This window comes from Nerophis ophidion, linkage group LG03 (genome assembly GCF_033978795.1).
Source record: "Nerophis ophidion isolate RoL-2023_Sa linkage group LG03, RoL_Noph_v1.0, whole genome shotgun sequence".
Lineage (NCBI taxonomy): Eukaryota > Metazoa > Chordata > Actinopteri > Syngnathiformes > Syngnathidae > Nerophis > Nerophis ophidion.
In genome coordinates this window covers 69,710,733-69,729,324 of record NC_084613.1, presented here as the reverse complement: position 1 = coordinate 69,729,324, position 18,592 = coordinate 69,710,733, and the positions used below count along the sequence as shown (strand labels likewise).

Genomic DNA, 18,592 nt, shown 5'->3' with positions numbered 1-18,592 from the left:
GCAACGGCAGGTGTAAGGCAGCAGTTTTAAGTTGATAACAGAAATAGTAATTTAGTTTTAATTACCTAGAGCTATTCAAAAAACAGATTACCCAATGAGTCTTCGCAAGTCCGACTAAGACAAAGAAAATGTACAAAATGGGATTGGTGGGTGGGAGGCAATGCATACGTCTTGCATTGTACAGACCCCGTTTCCATATGAGTTGGGAAATTGTGTTATATACGGAATACAATGATTTGCCAATCCTTTTCAACCCATAGTCAGTTGAATATGCTACAAAGACAACATATTTGATGTTTAAACTGATAAATATATTTTTTGCAAATAATCATTAAAGGCCTACTGAAACCCACTACTACCGACTACGCAGTCTGATAAATTATATATCAATGATGAAATATTAACATTGCAACACATGCCATTAAGGCCTTTTTAGTTTACTAAATTGCAATTTTGTGTCGTGTTGAAAACGTCGCAGTATGATGACTCATATGATGACGCGTGTGTTTGACGTCTCGGGTTGTAGTGGACATTATTTTCCAGCCCGATCCAAGCTATAAGTAGTCTGCTTTAATCGCATAATTAAACAGTACTCTGGACATCTGTGTTGCTGAATCTTTTGCAATTTGTTCAATTAATAATGGAGAAGTCATAGTAGAATGATGGAGGTGGGAAGCTTTTAGCCTTTAGCCACACAAACACAGTCAGTATTTTCTTGTTTAAAATTCCCGAAGATGAGGCTTTACCAAGGATCAGAGCGGTCAAGCGAACATGGATCCCGACCAAATGCCAACCGGCAGTTTTCGGTAAAAAAAATTGTGGTAATAAGTCAGCTCTTACCGGAGACATCAGCGGAGCTTCCGTCTTGCTGCTGCTGCGTGACTTCCCTCAGAGACTCTGGCGTCAACACATCCATGGCCACACCCCTTCGACTTTCATGTACTTTATAATCTCACTAAAAGACTAGTAACACAATAGGCAGATAAGGGATTTTCCAGAATTATCCTAGTAAATGTATCTAACAACATCTGAATCGCTCTCACTGCCATCGCCTTTTTTTGTTTTGTTTTCTAGTCCTTCACTTTAAATTTCCTCATCCACAAATCTTTCATCCTCGCTCAAATTAATGGGGAAATTGTCGCTTTCTCTGTTTGAATAGCTCTAGCTGCTGCTGGCTATGATTGTAAACAATGTGAGGATGTGAGGAGCCCTACAACCCGTGACGTCACGCGCACATCGTCTGCTACTTCCGGTAAAGGCAAGGCTTTTTTTTATTAGCGACCAAAAGTTGTGAACTTTATCGTCGATGTTCTCTACTAAATCTTTTCAGCGAAAAATATGGCAATATCGCAAAATGATCAAGTATGACACATAGAATGGACCTGCTATCCCTGTTTGAATAAGAACATCTCATTTCAGTTGGCCTTTAACTTTAGAATTTGATGCCAGCAACACGTGACAAAGAAGTTGGGAAAGGTGGCAATAAATACTGATAAAGTTGAGGAATGCTCATCAAACATGTATTTGGAACATCCCACAGGTGTGCAGGCTAATTGGGAACAGGTGGGTGCCATGATTGGGTATAAAAACAGCTTCCCAAAAAATGCTCAGTCTTTCACAAGAAAGGATGGGGCGAGGTACACCCCTTTGTCTACAACTGTGTGAGCAAATAGACAAACAGTTTAAGAACAATGTTTCTCAAAGTGCAATTGCAAGAAATTTAGGGATTTCAACATCTACGGTCCATAATATCATCAAAAGGTTCAGAGAGTCTGGGGAAATCACTCCACGTAAGCGGCCTGGCCGGAAACCAACATTGAATGACCGTGACCTTCGATCCCTCAGACAGCACTGTATCAAAAACTGACATCAATCGCTAAAGGATATCACCACATGGGCTCAGGAACACTTCAGAAAACCACTGTCACTAAATACAGTTCAGCGCTACATCTGTAAGTGCAAGTTAAAGCTCTACTGTGCAAAGCAAAAGCCATTCATCAACAACATCCAGAAGCTTCTTTGGGCCCGAGATCATTTAGGATGGACTGATGCAAAGTGGAAAAGTGTTCTGTGGTCTGACAAGTCCACATTTCAAATTGTTTTTAGAAATATTCGACATCGTGTCATCTGGACCAAAGGGGAAGCGAACCCTCCAGACTGTTATCAACGCAAAGTTCAAAAGCCAGCATCTGTAATGGTATGGGGATGCATTAGTGCCCAAGGCATGGGTAATTTACACATCTGTGAAGGTACTATTAATGCTGAAAGGTACATACAGGTTTTGGAACAACATATGCTGCCATCTAAGCGCCGTCTTTTTCATGGACACCCCTGCTTATTTCAGCAAAACAATGCCAAGCCACATTCAGCACGTGTTATAACAGCGTGGCTTTGTAAAAAAAGAGTGCGGGTACTTTCCTGGCCCGCCTGCAGTCCAGTCCTGTCGCCCATCGAAAATGTGTGGCATTATGAAGCATAAAATACGACAGTGGAGACCCCAAACTGTTGAACGACTGTAGCTCTACATAAAACCAGAATGGGAAAGAATTCCACTTTCAAAGCGTTTAGTTTCCTCAGTTCCCAAATATTTATCGAGTGTTGTCAAAAGAAAAGGTGATGTAACACAGTGGTGAACATGCCTTTTCCCAACTACTTTGGCACGTGTTGCAGCCATGAAATTCTAAGTTAATTATTATTTGCTAAAAAAAAAAAAAAAAAGTTTGTAAGTTTGAACATCAAATATCTTGTCTTTGTAGTGCATTCAATTTAATATGGGTTGACAAGGATTTTCAAATCATTTGTATTTGACATTTAAAATCAATCTATTTTTTTTATACAACTACAACATAATTACATTAGCAGATACAATATACTGTATACAAATATGATACCAGTATTTAGTAAATAAATAAATAGTTGCTAAACACATTATAACCACTGTTCACCAGCCCGTTTGCCCTGCTTGTGAAGAGTTGCCTTTAAATGATAAATGGGTTGTACTTGTATAGCGCTTTTCTACCTTCAAGGTACTCAAAGCGCTTTGACATTACTTCCACATTTACCCATTCACACACACATTCACACACTGATGGAGGGAGCTGCCATGCAAGGCGCCAACCAGCATCCATCATGAGCAAGGGTGAAGTGTCTTGCTCAGGACACAACGGACGTGACGAGGTTGGTACTAGGTGGGATTTGAACCAGGGACCCTCGGGTTGCGCACGGCCACTCCCCCACTGCGCCACGCCGTCCCTTTTTTCACTTTAGAGTTCTTGCGACCACACCCCTTTAACCTTGTCTCCCTTTTTCTTCCTCCTGCAGTGTTGGTCGCTTGTGCACTGTTTAACTTTCAAATGTTCAATTATTTTGCTAGGAAAGTTTTTGTCCCTTTTTCCCCGACTGTTTTGTTTGTTTTCGTCCTCCATCAGGAGCATTTGAAGCGCAGGCTCATCAAAGGGGAACTACACTTTTTTATGGAATTTTCAATCATGAAACACATGATGACAAATATATTTTTTTCTAATGTATTCTAACTTGTAAATAAACTTAAATAAAAGTAATCTTACAGTGGAGCCAATGGGAGGTCCTCTATTTCGCCTATAAAATTCAATAAATAACCATTCAGAAACTGCCAACAATATTCTATTTCCATTTCTTGATTTTAATAAAACCCAAGTTGGGGATATTGTTATTATAGGCGATGAACTGTTTATAGCGGCATTGTGATCACAAACCTGTGTGCAATTTTGACATGATCGACTGGCGAGGTGTTTTCTCGCTTCCTTGCTCCCTGTAAGTTATTGTAAATCATAAACCATGCATCTCACCTGGATAGGATAAGTCTGAGGACATATTCCAACAAGTTCACAGCCATTTAGGACCCGGAAATGGCGAGAACGACACAAAAAGACGCTTGGTCCCTCACCCAACCCTCCTCGCCTTTGCAAGGATTATAGGCATTATTTATCAAAATGGGAATATATGAGCATACTAGCCGTCGGCATTTTAGTGACGACAGACCTTATACTTTAAGTGCCATCCATCCATCCATTTTCTACCGCGTATTCCCTTTCGGGGTCGCAGGGGGGCGCTGGCGCCTATCTCAGCTACAATCGGGCGGAAGGCAGGGTACACCCTGGACAAGTCGCCACCTCATCGCAGGGCCAACACAGATAGACAGACAACATTCACACTCACATTCACACACCAGGGCCAATTTAGTGTTGCCAATCAACCTATCCCCAGGTGCATGTCTTTGGAAGTGGGAGGAAGCCGGAGTACCCGGAGGGAACCCACGCATTCACGGGGAGAACATGCAAACTCCACACAGAAAGATCCCGAGCCTGGATTTGAACCCAGGACTGCAGGAACTTCGTATTGTGAGGCAGACGCACTAACCCCTCTGCCACCGTGAAGCCCTATACTTTAAGTGATGTTTTATGAGAGACAACAAACATAATAAAACATCATATACTTTAAGTGATGTTTTATTATGTTTGTTGTCTCTCATATAGTCTGCAGTGAGTATTAATCAGTGATGAAAAAACAAACAAAAAATGTTGTGATTCGTTTTGAAAATTAATGCGGTGCGTATGCTTAAAATGATCAAAATACATAAATATTAAATGTTATTATAAATGTGCCCATTACTACATTGCACATTTACATTCAAAAGCACATCATGTTTATAAAATCTTAATGGTGTTTGGATGTTTTTTAAGGGCTTTATAGGTGGAAAAGAGCGGCTCCCATAGGCTTCATTTTAAACTGACTTTTGATCGCATTTAATATTTATAATGCAAAAAAATCCCCCAAAAACATCCATCGTCATGTCTTGCATAATGATTGTGAATGATGGGCAAAATTCCCAAAAAAAAGTGCAGTTCCCCTTTAAAGGAGCATGTAGAGTTTCATGTTCTGTGATTCAATCAAATAATGAGACACAGGGGTAGAAGACGGATTAGCGGACAGAGATGGATGGACATGAAGATGACAAAAATTATATTTTCTGCTAAAAATCCAAACTTTGTGTAAATATATATATTGACGACGCTGATGGCTTCCACGTTACTGTGCTCTCTCTTGTACTTGTTGCAATGTTTTTTTTGTTTTTTTGCATTGAATGAAGAGAGCACAGTCTACCAAGTCAATTTCCTTGTGTGTTATACATACTTGACCAATAAAGATGTTTCTGTTTTTGAATAGACTTACTATATAAGTAAAGAGGAGCGGGCCACAACTCAAACATTTGCATTCTTTCTGCAACATGTAGGAAGAAATTATGTCAGCCGTCTTGAAAATTGTGTCATCTATGAGCTACATGAAGGAGCCCAGAATTTTTTTTTCTATATGTTCGCAATATGTCAGGGTTCCTCACGAGGAAACTTTTACAATGTATCAAATCCATAAACCGCTATAAAATTGTATACAATTGAGTAAATGGCGACTTATTTGGATATAGAGAAATCCCATAACTTGACCAACTTCCCCAGGAGATTTTCTATATTTTGAAATGCAAATGGGGTGCTTGTCTGACCTGCATGAGAGTGTTTGCAGGTGTGTGTCTGTCGAGTGTGTGCTTATGTGTGTGTAAAACATAAAAATCATATACAATTTACTGCAGCATGTTTTCTTATTGTTGGAAGTGAAATTTTTGTAGGCTAAAATATGAACATTTCTACTGACACAGATGACAACTTATAATATTATTGTTCTTTTTGCAATTTTGAAAGTAATCATTGAAGATTCTTTTGCTGCCACGTCACTTTTTACAGTCATCACGTTTCTATGCACTAAATTGGTCTGATTTGTAAAATAATTCAGTTTTAAATTGGTCTGATTTGTAAAATAATTCAGTTTCTTCTGTTTTTTCACTTTCATGTGAAGTTCTACTTTCCCTGCTCTTATCTCTAATGTGACTGATGGTCATACGCAGTGCGCCTCTTGTTCACTAAGGGCTGAATGTGGTAATTTCAGCTTGTTAGCTATGTGAAAATGTAAATACAATAGAATGAGAGAATGCTACATGCTAATAAGATAGCCCTAGTAACTTTTAAGCTCCGGATCTAACAAATGAGTACACATTTCCACTTTTGCCAGGCTCTGTTTGATTGTTGAAATGGAATTAAACGTCACTAATGCTTACATTGGATTGCTGAAACAGAGTCATGTGACAGTACCTGCCGAAAGAAGGCTCGCTGACAAATGAACGCATCTTTGCAAGCCTTAATTAATATATTATAAATAATTGTGATATAAATAAATGTACCGATCAAAATGAAACATAATCTAATGGAGTAAAAGTAGCGTTTCATCGTCACAAAAATACTCAACTAAAAAGTATATTGCATTAAAAACTACTCTGAAAAGTACAATTTATCTTAAGTAAATGTAACGTAGTAAATATAGCGCATTACTACGCACCACTGGTTATTAGACCCCCCTACATAATCGTTTTCAAAAAACTACTCGCTCGGAATTGGGCTGGAACTAGCGACTATTTTGATTGTAGACTAGTCATCAATTATCTTAATGGTGAATCGGATTATGAATTATAAACCTATTCAGTGGCTTTAATTTAGTCATCTGCTTTTAAATTCAGTTTGGGATATTTTTAGGCATGTGCTATTCATTCAGACATGTATTTATTTTTACTGTAACTGTGCTTCTATTTTGGGTGTTACAAAAACAAAAATGAATATTATACTTTTGTCCATTTAAAGGCCTACTGAAATTTGATTTTTTTTATTTAAACGGGGATAGCAGGTCCATTCTATGTGTCATGCTTGATCATTTCGCGATATTGCCATATTTTTGCTGAAAGGATTTAGTAGAGAACATCGACAATAAAGTTTGCAACTTTTGGTCGCTAATAAAAAAGCCTTGCCTGTACCGGAAGTAGCAGACGATGTGCGTGTGACGTCAGGGGTTGTAGGGCTCCTCACATCCTCACATTGTTTATAATCGTAGCCACCAGTAGCAAATGCAATTTGAACCAAGAAAGCGACGAGATCCCCATTAATTTGAGCGAGGATGAAAGATTTGTGGATGAGGAAAGTTAGATTGAAGCACAAAAAAAAAAAAAAGAAAAGGCGATGGCCCCAGGCGACGGCAGTGTGAGCGATTCAGATGTTATTAGACACATTTACCAAGATAATTTTGGAAAATTCCTTATCTGCTTATTGTGTTAATATTGTTTTAGAAAGATTATAAAGTCATACCTGAAAGTCGGAGGGCTGCGGTGAACGCAAGTGTCTCTGAGAGAAGCCAATGGAGGAGCCAAGATCACAGCTGCCTTTTTGATATCTGCAGGAGGAGGTCGCATAATCCTCTCAAGTCTCCGGTAAGAGCCGACCTAATATCACAATTTTCCAATCCAAAAACTTGTTGGTTGACATAGAGAAACATGTTCGCTTGACCGCTCTGAGTCAAAGCTTCACAGCAAACAAAGAAACACCGGCTGTGTTTCAGTGCTAAAGGCAGCTGCAATCCACCGCTTTCCACCAACAGCATTCTTCTTTATAGTCTCCATTATTAATTGAACAAATTGCAAAAGATTCAGCAACACAGATGTCCAAATTACTGTGTAATTATGCGATGAAAAGAGACGACTTTTAGCAGTAAGTGGTGCTGGGCTAATATGTCCGCTACAACCGAAGACGTCACAAACACGTTTCATCATACACGTCATCATTCCGCAACATTTTCAACGAGAAACTCGGCGGGAAATTTAATATTGTAATTTAGTAAACTAAACCGGCCGTATTGGCATGTGTTGCAATGTTAAGATTTCATCATTGACGTATAAAGTATCAGACTGCGTGGTCGGTAGTAGTGGGTTTCAGTAGGCCTTTAAGAGCAAGGATAGCCCCGATGCTGACAAAACAAAGTACTATTTTTTATGAAACCGAAGGACAGTAAAATTAGCAGCAATAAAAACCAACACCGAAACTATCTAACTTCCTCAGAAACAAAAAAAACTAATTAAGTATTTTGGGATGATGCTTTTAAAGAGCTGCATTTAGGTGTATTATTGATCATTGATTAACTCCTGGCACTCTTAGCAATCTAAGACTTAATCAATGAACATTTTAGCTGTTTAATAGTTTATATATGTATTATTTTATGATATAAAATCCTGATTCCGCTCAACAGAACAGCAAAATGTCACCCATTTTACATGCACGCCTGTGGGAGTGCAACAGAAGCTTGTCAATTTCAAGTACAGTGCTGGAAATCTGGAAGACTGCCTGTTTTTTAGCTCAACAATAGTACGCTTGTCTTTCGAACAGCCAATGTGGGTTCGGAGCCCAGTCGGAGCAGTAGTAAAAAACAACGCAGACGAGAGAGCGAAAGAGAGAGTACACAATCGCTCTCTCTACAGACTAGGATGAGCTGTTTGTGATTGACATCTATGAACACCAATCATTGTATTCTGCCGTCAAAATCGGGGGCCCCTGATTGGGTGGGGCCCTGGGCTCCAGGCCAGTTAAGCCTGTGCATTAAGGCGGCTTTAATGTGCGTGCGTGTGATTGTTTGCTTTTCTTCTTTGCACTGCAAAATGAAGTTGCTTGACACCTGAAGTTTCTGACAAATAAAAAACAAAAAGTACTTGAATTAATATACCATCGACAATGTTTAGCTTGCGAACTTTGGCTTGAATACAATTAAATCTATTTTTCACGCTACTTTGTTTTACACTTGTGAGCTAGCTAGCAAGCGATCTTACCCAGTTGAAATCGCATCCTTCAGATGTCTGACATCATGCCTCCATTTTTAATGCTCCCATATGACAGATGTACTGCCAAAAAAAAACAAGGTCAGCTTTGCAAAATGAGCAATGTATTCATGTCTTTAACATCCATCCATCCATTTTCTACCGCTTGTCCCATTCGGGTTTGCAGGGGGTGCTGGATCTCAGCTGCATTCGGACGGAAGGCAGGGCAAGTCGCCACCTCATCACAGGGCCAACACAGACAGACAGACAACATTCACACTCACATTCACACACTAGGGCCAATTTAGTCTTGCCAATCAACCTATCCCCAGGTGCATGTCTTTGGAAGTGGGAGGAAGCCGGAGTACCCGGAAGCAACCCACACAGTCACGGGGAGAACATGCAAACTCCACACAGAAAGATCCCGAGCCCGGACCTTCGTATTGTGACACACATGCACTAACTCCTGTTTCACCGTGCTGCCTGTCTTTAACATGATTAGAGTGAAATGTTCCCACGCTTTACATGTTTTCAATTGAGATGTTGTTGCGATTTTCCGTGCTGACTATACTCCGTCCGTAAAAACACGAGTAATGACGTCACTTATTATTGTCAAAAAATACATCTCTGTTGGCCCTGTGAGGAGGTAGCGACTTGTCCATGGTGTACAAAGCCTTCCACCCGAGTGCAGCTGAAATAGGCTCCAGTCCCCCCTTGATGGAAAATGAATGAATCCTTTCAGCAAAATAATGGCAATTTCTCGAAAGTTGTTGGTGACAATTTTTTTTCTCAATGAATCGCACCCGTAGCTCCAAATCTCAGGAAGAGACTTTTAGAGACTTTGACATGAAAGCATGTATTGGTCTTCTCAACAAACACCCGGGTCTCTGACTAATCTGCCAGGACAGTGTTTGTTTTTTATTTTAGATGATTTTTATTTTTTATTTTTTACATGGCCATCATTTCTGGTTCTATGTTGTCATCACATTTTTTCATTTCAGTCCCTTCACATAAAAAATACACTTTGCTCTTTGTTTCTAATGCTGTGTGAAGAGACATGGTTAATAATGAAACAGAAGCAGCATAGATCTTCATAGAGTTTCAAAGATTCACCCCCTTAAAAATAACGCTTCCCATCATTAGAGTTGTTCTTCATCTTAGTGGGCACTGACATGACCACCTACTTTTATCACGCAGGTTGACTGTTATGAGGGGAGAGGGGGGGCACTTTAGCCTGTCGGGAACTTTAGCCTGTCAGAACAAAGAAACCAGCCCCTATAAGCAACAGAATAGATCTGATGAAAAACGTGTCACTTACACTGCATAGAGCAGACGACGCGCCTCCTTTGCCAAAATGCTTAAAGCCTGACAGCAATTAAGAAAGACAAAAGATCAGCACTTCTGTTTTAAATCACTACTGTCTGTTTTTCAGGCCACTTTATTTGCAGCCTGCTATCACATTTCATGCCAGCGAGGCGTTAGATAGCATAGCTGCAAAGACAAGGTGGAAGCTTTTCTCCTATGTGTTTAGAGGAGCCCTTGGGGCAAGTAAACTATTACAGTGCACTGGGAATCACCTTATTGCCATATTAACTTTAAGTACAGTGGTTGTTGCACTGTATATTAACCTGATGTTGACACCTCATATTTTTATTCGGCACAAGTTGTCACGCCTTTTTAACAATAAATATATGTGCCTATTTATTTGTAATGATTTGATAGAGATTACCGATAATAAAGTGCTGCTTTTGGTGTATTTTCCTTGGTGTGTGTCTATTTAACTCCTGTTCCAGCACTCTATCCAGTGTTTATTTATTTTTACCGTAGTCATAATTAAATTTTTTATTTAACACAGAGACATGCTGTAGGCAGTAGATGGATGGAAAAATGTTGAGTTAACTGCAAATTTGTCCTTCCTAACTGCGCCAGGTGGTTATGTAATCGTTGTCATAGGTCTGTCTGTAAGTTAAAAGCAAAATAACTCAAAAAGTTATGTGCAGATTTTCAGGAAATCTGCACTGAAAAACAGGTATGAGCAACAACTGATCCGAATGATTTCTACTACATTAACTTACGTAACGTTTCTGTGTGTGTTTTCCTAGCGGCCACACAAAGACAGAGGAGGACTGACAAGAGTGTGCCCTCAATTTTTTTAATTCTACAACAGATAGATCAAAAAGTGAATAGCACATTTTGATGGAACTTTCAAGAAATGTCACAAATGGGAAAGGAGCTAGTGACTTTGAGGTTGTTGCGGATCACCGTCTGGATTCACTTTTTTACTATTAGAAGGTAGGGCCTGGCCGAGGTCTGTAGGCTCTGGTTTAGTTATCTATTCTTTTCTAGTGCTGTTTGTATTATTTATGTTTGTCTCACTTCCTATTCCTAAACTCGATCTCTGTCCACAGATACAAGCTTGAAACAGTGTTATTTACAGAAGTTTTACAACCACTTTTTGCAACATTTGGCTCGTTCTAAAAAGGCAAAGCCAATGGTTTATTCAGTTATTACACAGTAAAAATTCAGTTGAGATTAATGATTGATATAATTTGGGTCTGCCTTTACTTCTTGTTCCTGTGCCTGTCCCCTGTCCAGACGTAGGCGGTTTCCTTACAAAATACCATGCATAGGACCACTTTTGTCTGACAGATGGTGTTATGCTTTTCTTCCAATATGCTATTTGTGTATGTTACAGAGTAAAGATTCAACTGCTAAATTATTGTTGGTACATAACGATAACCTCCTCAGCGCTTCTCAATTATTTACATGAAGGACAGACATTTTTTGCAACCCCCCTGAATTGAATTACTTTATGTAAACATACATATACTGTATATATGTGTATATATATATATATATATATATATATATATATATATATATATATATATACACACACATACATTGCTATGGAAAACTTGATAATATTTATTATTTATCCGTACAACACAGTGTGAGTTACATTCTTTATACATGCCGCTGACGACTATTTTTTTATTTTTCATTCCTGGCACAAACCTCTCCATCTCTCTGCCGCCTTTAGCTCTGGACACATGTGTTCCTGTGTACTCATCCCTTCTACTGGGTTAATAGGGAGCGTATTGATTAAATTGAGTACTGCTGTCACCTAGCTGCAGGCTTGAGTATTGTTCTCACGTAAATACACGCGGACACAAATAATGAAAATCACCCAGGGGATCCCGACCCACTATTTGAGAAACTCTGCCCTACACAATTTGTCATGTCTGCTAGGAGTCCTGTTCCTGCTTACATTATTCATAAAATATACATTGTACCACATTTGTTTTAATATTGTTTTAGTACTGTTTCAATAGTAATTTCATTGGTTTATTTCCGACTTTATGTCCCTGTTCCTGCTTTTTTTCCGTAGGCGTTTAGAAAAATGTAAAAAAGCTAGGGCAGCACGGTGCGAGAGGGGTTAATGCGTCTGCCTCACAATACGAAGGTCCTGAGTAGTCCTGGGTTCAATCCCGGGCTCGGGATCTTTCTGTGTGGAGTTTGCATGTCCTCCCCGTGACTGCGTGGGTTCCCTCCGGGTACTCCGGCTTCCTCCCACCTCCAAAGACATGCACCTGGAGATAGGTTGATTGGCAACACTAAATTGACCCTAGGGTGTGAATGTGAGTGTGAATGTTGAATCTGTGTTGGCTCTGCGATGAGGTGGTGACTTGTCCAGGGTGTAAATCCGCCTTCCGCCCGATAGTAGCTGAGATAGGCACCAGCGCCCCCCGCGATCCCAAAGGGAATAAGCGGTAGAAAATGGATGTTCTGGAAAAAAAGCTATTTCTGTCTAAATATTATTTTAATGTCGTTTTAGGAGCCATTTCCTGTTCCTGCTCCCTGTGAGAGACAAGGCTCTGTTAGTCCCAAATTTACCATTCAAACAGCATAGTGGGGTCAACAGGGATCCGCAACCCTTAGAGCAGGGGTGTCAAACTCAAATACAGAGTGGGCCAAAATTTAAAACTGAACAAAGCCGCGGGCCAAAATTGAACAAATTCACCTTTTAATAGTGACCCAAACAAGTTTTGCATTGCACATTGAACAAGCAAGGCTTATATACAGTAACTTTATAGTGACATGCAAAATCGAGTTTCAAATAATACTAATAATAAATAAAAAAATCAATGGCATATCAAATAAAATTTAAATACACATTTAATGCCTCTTTTCTATTTGCAGCCTTCTGAGGTAAATATCAAAATATATTGTAGCGTCCCGAAAGAGTTAGTGCTGCAAGGGGTTCTGGGTATTTGTTCTGTTGTGTTTATGTTATGTTACAGTGCAGATGTTCTCCCGAAATGTGTTTGTCATTCTTGTTTGGAGTGAGTTCACAGTGTGGCGCATATTTGTAACAGTGTTAAAAGTTGTTTATACAGCCACCCACAGTGTGACCTGTATGACTTATGACCAAGTATGCATTGCATTCACTTATGTGTGTGTAATAGCCGCATATATTATGCGAGTGGGCCTGCACGCTGTTTGTATGGAGGAAATGTGGACGTGACGACAGGTTGTAGAGAATGCTAAAGGCAGTGCCTTTAAGGCATGCCCTCAATATTGTTGTCCGGGTGGAAATCGGGAGAATGCTTGCCCCGGGTGATTTTCGGAAGGGGGACTGAACTTCGGGAGGATTGGCAAGTGTGAGAAATTGCGGTGTTACAGCAGCACCGCTGCTGTGTAATAACGGCGGGCCAGCTATAATGTTAATTTGATATTGCCTCAAGGGCCAAATTAAATTACACGGCGGGCCAAATTTGGCGCGCGGGCCAGAGTTTGACACCCATGCCTTAGAGGGTCTGCAGAGGTACTACAAGAGGGTTGTGAAATTTTGGTTGGTAAGACTTAACAGATAAATATATATAGATTAGGGGTGTGGGGAAAAATCGATTCGAATACGAATCGAATCGTTTATGTTGTGCGATTCAGAATCGATTCTAATTTTTTAAAAAATCGATTTTTTTTTATTTGAATTTTTTTATTTATTCATCTTTTTATTTATTTATTTATTTTTAAATCAATTCAACAAACCACTACACAACAATACCATAACAATGCAATCCAATTCCAAAACCAAACCTGACGCAGTAACACTCAGAACTGCAATAAACAGAGCAATTGAGAGGAGACACAAACACGACACAGAAAAAAACAAAAGTAGTGAAACAAAAATGAATATTATCAACAACAGTATCAATAATAGTTATAATCTCAGCATAGCAGTGATTAAAAATCCCTCATTGACATTATCATTAGACATTTATAAAAATAAAAATAAAGTGTCACAGTAGCTTACACTTGCATCGCATCTCATAAGCTTGACAACACACTGTGTCCAATATTTTCACAAAGATAAAATAAGTCATATTTTTGGTTCGTTTAATAGTTAAAACAAATTTACATTATTGCAATCAGTTGATAAAACATTGTCCTTTACAACTATAAAAGCTTTTTACAAAAATCTACTACTCTGCTTGCATGTCAGCAGACTGGGGTAGATCCTCCTGAAATCCTTTGTATTGAATGAATACAGAATCCATTTAAATCGGGAAAAAAAATCGTTTTTGAATCGGGAATCGAATCGAATCGAAAAAAATCGATATATTATCGAATCGTGACCCCTAGAATCAATATCGAATCGAATCGTGGGACACCCAAAGATTCACAGCCCTAATATATATATTTCCCTCAGCGGTGTTTCCACAAATTAAAATGTCTTGACATACCGTACACATTAACATTGGTATAACACTGTACCTTGCTGGTTTGAAATAAAAACTAGTGCTGTTGAATGATTAATTATTATGATCAGATTAATTGACACTTTTAAATTTGGATTGTTTATGATCAATTACAGGTTGTTACTCACTTCCTTGATTTAAATTAATTTAAAAATACCCCAATATCTTGACACAAATGCAATTTTATTTTCAGAATATCATTTACCAATATTTAAAAAATAAGTTTTTGGGTAATTGAATGCACTACATTTAATTGCTGAAAACTTGGGTAAAGTTTTGTACAGTCAAATTGTATTTTGAAATCTAACTCGCCAGCAAACACACCAATTAGAGTCTCTTCACTCATTTTTGCTCTGGCATTTGCATTGACCTGATCACTGACCGTATAACAACCTGGGGCACCACCTTTCAGGTAATCATTCACGGGTAAGCTACAGAAACATGTACAGTAGAGTCAAAATAAATTGTGTGATTAATCTGCGTGTATGCATGATTAATGCAATATTTTTATTAATCACATTAGTAACTCATTATTTTTGATAGCACGAGTAAAAACATAGATAAATAGTTATATTTCTGTATTCATGTTATCATTTAAGGTAGCTAGCGATAAGTGTGCTAGTTGCAAGCTAGCGATTAGTGGTACTATACTGTATTATTTAAATATCTTAGTATTTCAAAAAACCAAGGTACCTTTAGGACCAGTATAATTTAATTCATTATTTATACAAAAACAACACTAAATTGGCCCAAGTGTATAAATGTGAGTGTGAATGTTGTCTGTCTATCTGTGTTGGCCCTGTTGTGAGGTGGTGACTTGTCCAGGGTGTACCACGCCTTCCGTTGCCGCCCCTACGCTCTGGAACAGCCTTCCCCTCCACATTAGGTCAGCCCAGAGCCTGGGGGTTTTCAAAAGCCTTCTTAAGACCTACCTCTTCTCGCTGGCCTTTGACCTGAGCTGAGTCTGCCCACTAGGCCACCATTTTCTAGTCCTCCCCCCACCCCTTCGCTTTAGTTTTATTTTTCTATTAGTCGCACTTTTTATTACTATGATTTTTATTTAGAAATTTTTTTGCTTTTTATTTGACCCCTTTTACCGTATTGCTTTTAGCACTATTTTGTTCAGCTCATTCATTGTTAATGTTCTTTTTGTTTTCTGTTTATGTTGGTCTATGATTTTTTTTTAACCTGCAAAGCATTTTGGTTCAATTTAAAAGTTGTTGTAAACGTGCTATATAATTAAAATTGACTTGACTTGACTTGACTACAGCCCGAATGCAGCTGAGATAGGCTTAAGCACACCCGCGACCCCTAAAAGGGACAAGCGGTAGGAAATAGGTAGATGGATGGATTTATACAAAATATATAAGTAGGACAGTGGTGTCCGATCTTTCTCCACCAAAGGCCACACACTGAAAACCCTAAAAATGCGGGGGCTATTTTGATATATATTTCGATATAAAAACAAACATTATAAATATTCAAAGACAAATCTTTATTAGGTTTGTGTTGCAGGTGACAGAGTGTATTATTGTTAGTATCAAAATTACATGGTTTTTTTAAATTATTTTTTTTATCGGATAAAATGTTTTTGCTCTTTTTTCATAAATTTTTATGTTTTCTTTGTTTGATTTTATTTCAATAATATGCTGTGGGCCGACAAAACTCTAGCTGCCCGTCAGAAATGGCCCCCGTGCCACAATTTGGACACTCCTGAGGTAGGGGGTCCCCAAGTAGCCAATCAAATAGAAGTAAAAATTGTAATTATCACAAATGGTACTTAATACCAAGCTTATAATGCATGCACATGTCTGCTTGTTTGTACTTTGCCACATATTAAACAGTGACAGAGTACTGTTTTCCTGGTATGTTGCCTACCTCACTGGTTGTAGTCCTGTTCGTTTTCCCCTCATCTAGTTTAAATATGTTCACTTTATATGCTTTTCCAGTCAAGATGTATTTGCAATTCCTCGCAGGTGTGGGATGGAGCGGAGAGCGGACAATGCCTGAAGGTTTACAACGGCCACTCTGGAGCTGTGCGAGATGCCTGTTGGACCCCCTGCGGGCGACAGCTTCTTACCGGCTCGTTTGACAACACAGCCGTGGTCACAGACGTGGAGACAGGTGAGCAGCACACACTTCACTGTATTTATCTCTTGAAGCTTACCAAAATATCATACATGTACATATTGTCATGTATTAGCTGTACGTAGGGATTTACGATATCAAAATTTCATATCATGTTATCGGGACCAAAATGATCATGGTTACATCATTATCGTGGTATTGTTGAATGTGCTCAAATTTTTTTATACACTGAAATAATTTGACCGAAATATTTTATTTGTAAATAAATAGACACACTTTTACACTGATGGTGTTTTAGTCTTAATGTTGTATCTATTTTAATGGCTAAGCTTTCACTACTACTTTGGCTGTCCCTGTCGCATGCAACAAACTGCTTTCCGTTTCAAGCTTCTCTCTTCCAAGAATGACTTGCATGCCTCCTGAGAGACTCTGCAGCCATTGTTTAGTGTTGCATGTCAGTTGGATTTCTTACTTTCAAGAGCCTCTTAGTTGTCAAGGTTGATGGGGAAATATTTAAGTTCCCTTTTGATTCCGTCTTTAAAACATAGGCGGGAACATCATTGTCCGTGCGGCGCATTGGCTAGTTCGCCATACAATAAGAGTTTAGGGAGGCGAGTGTCATTCATAGGATAAATGTGCCCGGCCCATATATGATGGCGTTGGTGAAGGGTTGTGTAAAGGTCACTGGAGCCTGTTTTCTCTAGTATGAGTGAAATGGTCACATGGTCCTTCCAACAAACCTCTCGTATGGAACGAAGGCAGCAGAAATGCTGGCTCCACTATGGACGGGACTCTCGCTACTATATTGGATCCACTTTGGACTGGACTCTCACCGTTATGTTAGATCCACTATGAATTGGACTTTCACAATATCATGTTAGACCCGCTTGACATCCATTGCTTTCGGTCCCCTGGGGGGTGAGTTTTTACTTGCCCTTATGTGGGCTCTGTACCGAGGATGTCGTTGTGGTTTGTGCAGCCCTTTGAGAAACTTGTGATTTAGGGCTATATAAATAAACATTGATTAATTGAAAGGCATTAAGGTGATGTTCCTGCCTGCGATATGTTGTCCATGACTACAGTAAAGTACGAAGTACACGTGTGTGGTATACCCGTACTTTGAGGAGGAAGGAAATGTTCTTGAGCCAGATACGCTTTCTGTTTGCTAAAAATTGATGCATGTGAAGTTCTGCATCAAGGTTGTTGGTGTTGGAGACTGTGGATCCCAGGTAGGTGTAATTGTCCACCACAGATAGAAGTGTTTTGGAGATGGAGACAGTAGGGTTCAGGGTTGCAGGTTGGTCAAGGACAACTGTCTTTTTTTAGGCAAAATTACAGGCTGAACTCTAGGCATGCAGAGTCAAAATATGTGCAGAGCAGTTGTAGTTCAGCATCTACGTGGGTGGAAAAAGCAGTATCATCAGCATGAAGCAGTTTACGAACCAAGACATGACTTACTTTGGTCTGAGGCTGCAGTTGTGGAGAGATTGAAAAATTTTCCTGAGCTGCGGGTATGTAAGAGGATGCCAGAGTCTTTGTGGAAAGCATGACGTAGTAGGGCAGATAAATATTCCAAACAGGGTAGGAGCCAGAACACAACCCTGCTTTACCTCTTATCACATCTGGAATTTGTCAGTGCGAGGGCCTTCTAATTGTACCGTTGCCTTCTTGCCATCATGATATTCTGTGATCACCTTCAGCAGTTTAGGGGGGCAGTCAAGTCTTTACAGAACAAAGAAAAGTCCAGATTGGCTGACGTAGTCAAAGGCCTTAGTCAAGTCCACAAATACCAGAAACGGACTTTTTTGTTGTTAAATGCATTTTCCTCTAGTTGTCGAACACAGAACACCATGTCTACTGTGGAGTGACCGGTACGAAACCCACACTGGCTTCCAGGGAGGATATGGTCTGCAAGTACTTGTAGTCATGGTGGAACAGTTTGAGCTAATATCTTTCCGGCAACACTGAGCAGAGAACTTATTCTGTAGTCGTTACAGTCTGCACAGCCGCCTTTGTTTTTATGGTG

The 18,592-nt window shown here is 39.4% G+C and overlaps 1 protein-coding gene across 2 annotated transcripts in view; it reads left to right on the top strand.

Annotated features, from left to right (window-relative positions):
* Positions 1-18,592, top strand: part of wdr25 (WD repeat domain 25) — a 53,401-nt gene that overhangs the window by 7,190 nt on the left and 27,619 nt on the right. For both annotated transcript variants that reach the window (XM_061895944.1, XM_061895943.1), the window contains exon 3: positions 16,455-16,602. In XM_061895944.1, coding sequence (XP_061751928.1) covers positions 16,455-16,602 — 148 coding nt within the window. The remainder of the gene's footprint in view (positions 1-16,454; positions 16,603-18,592) is intronic.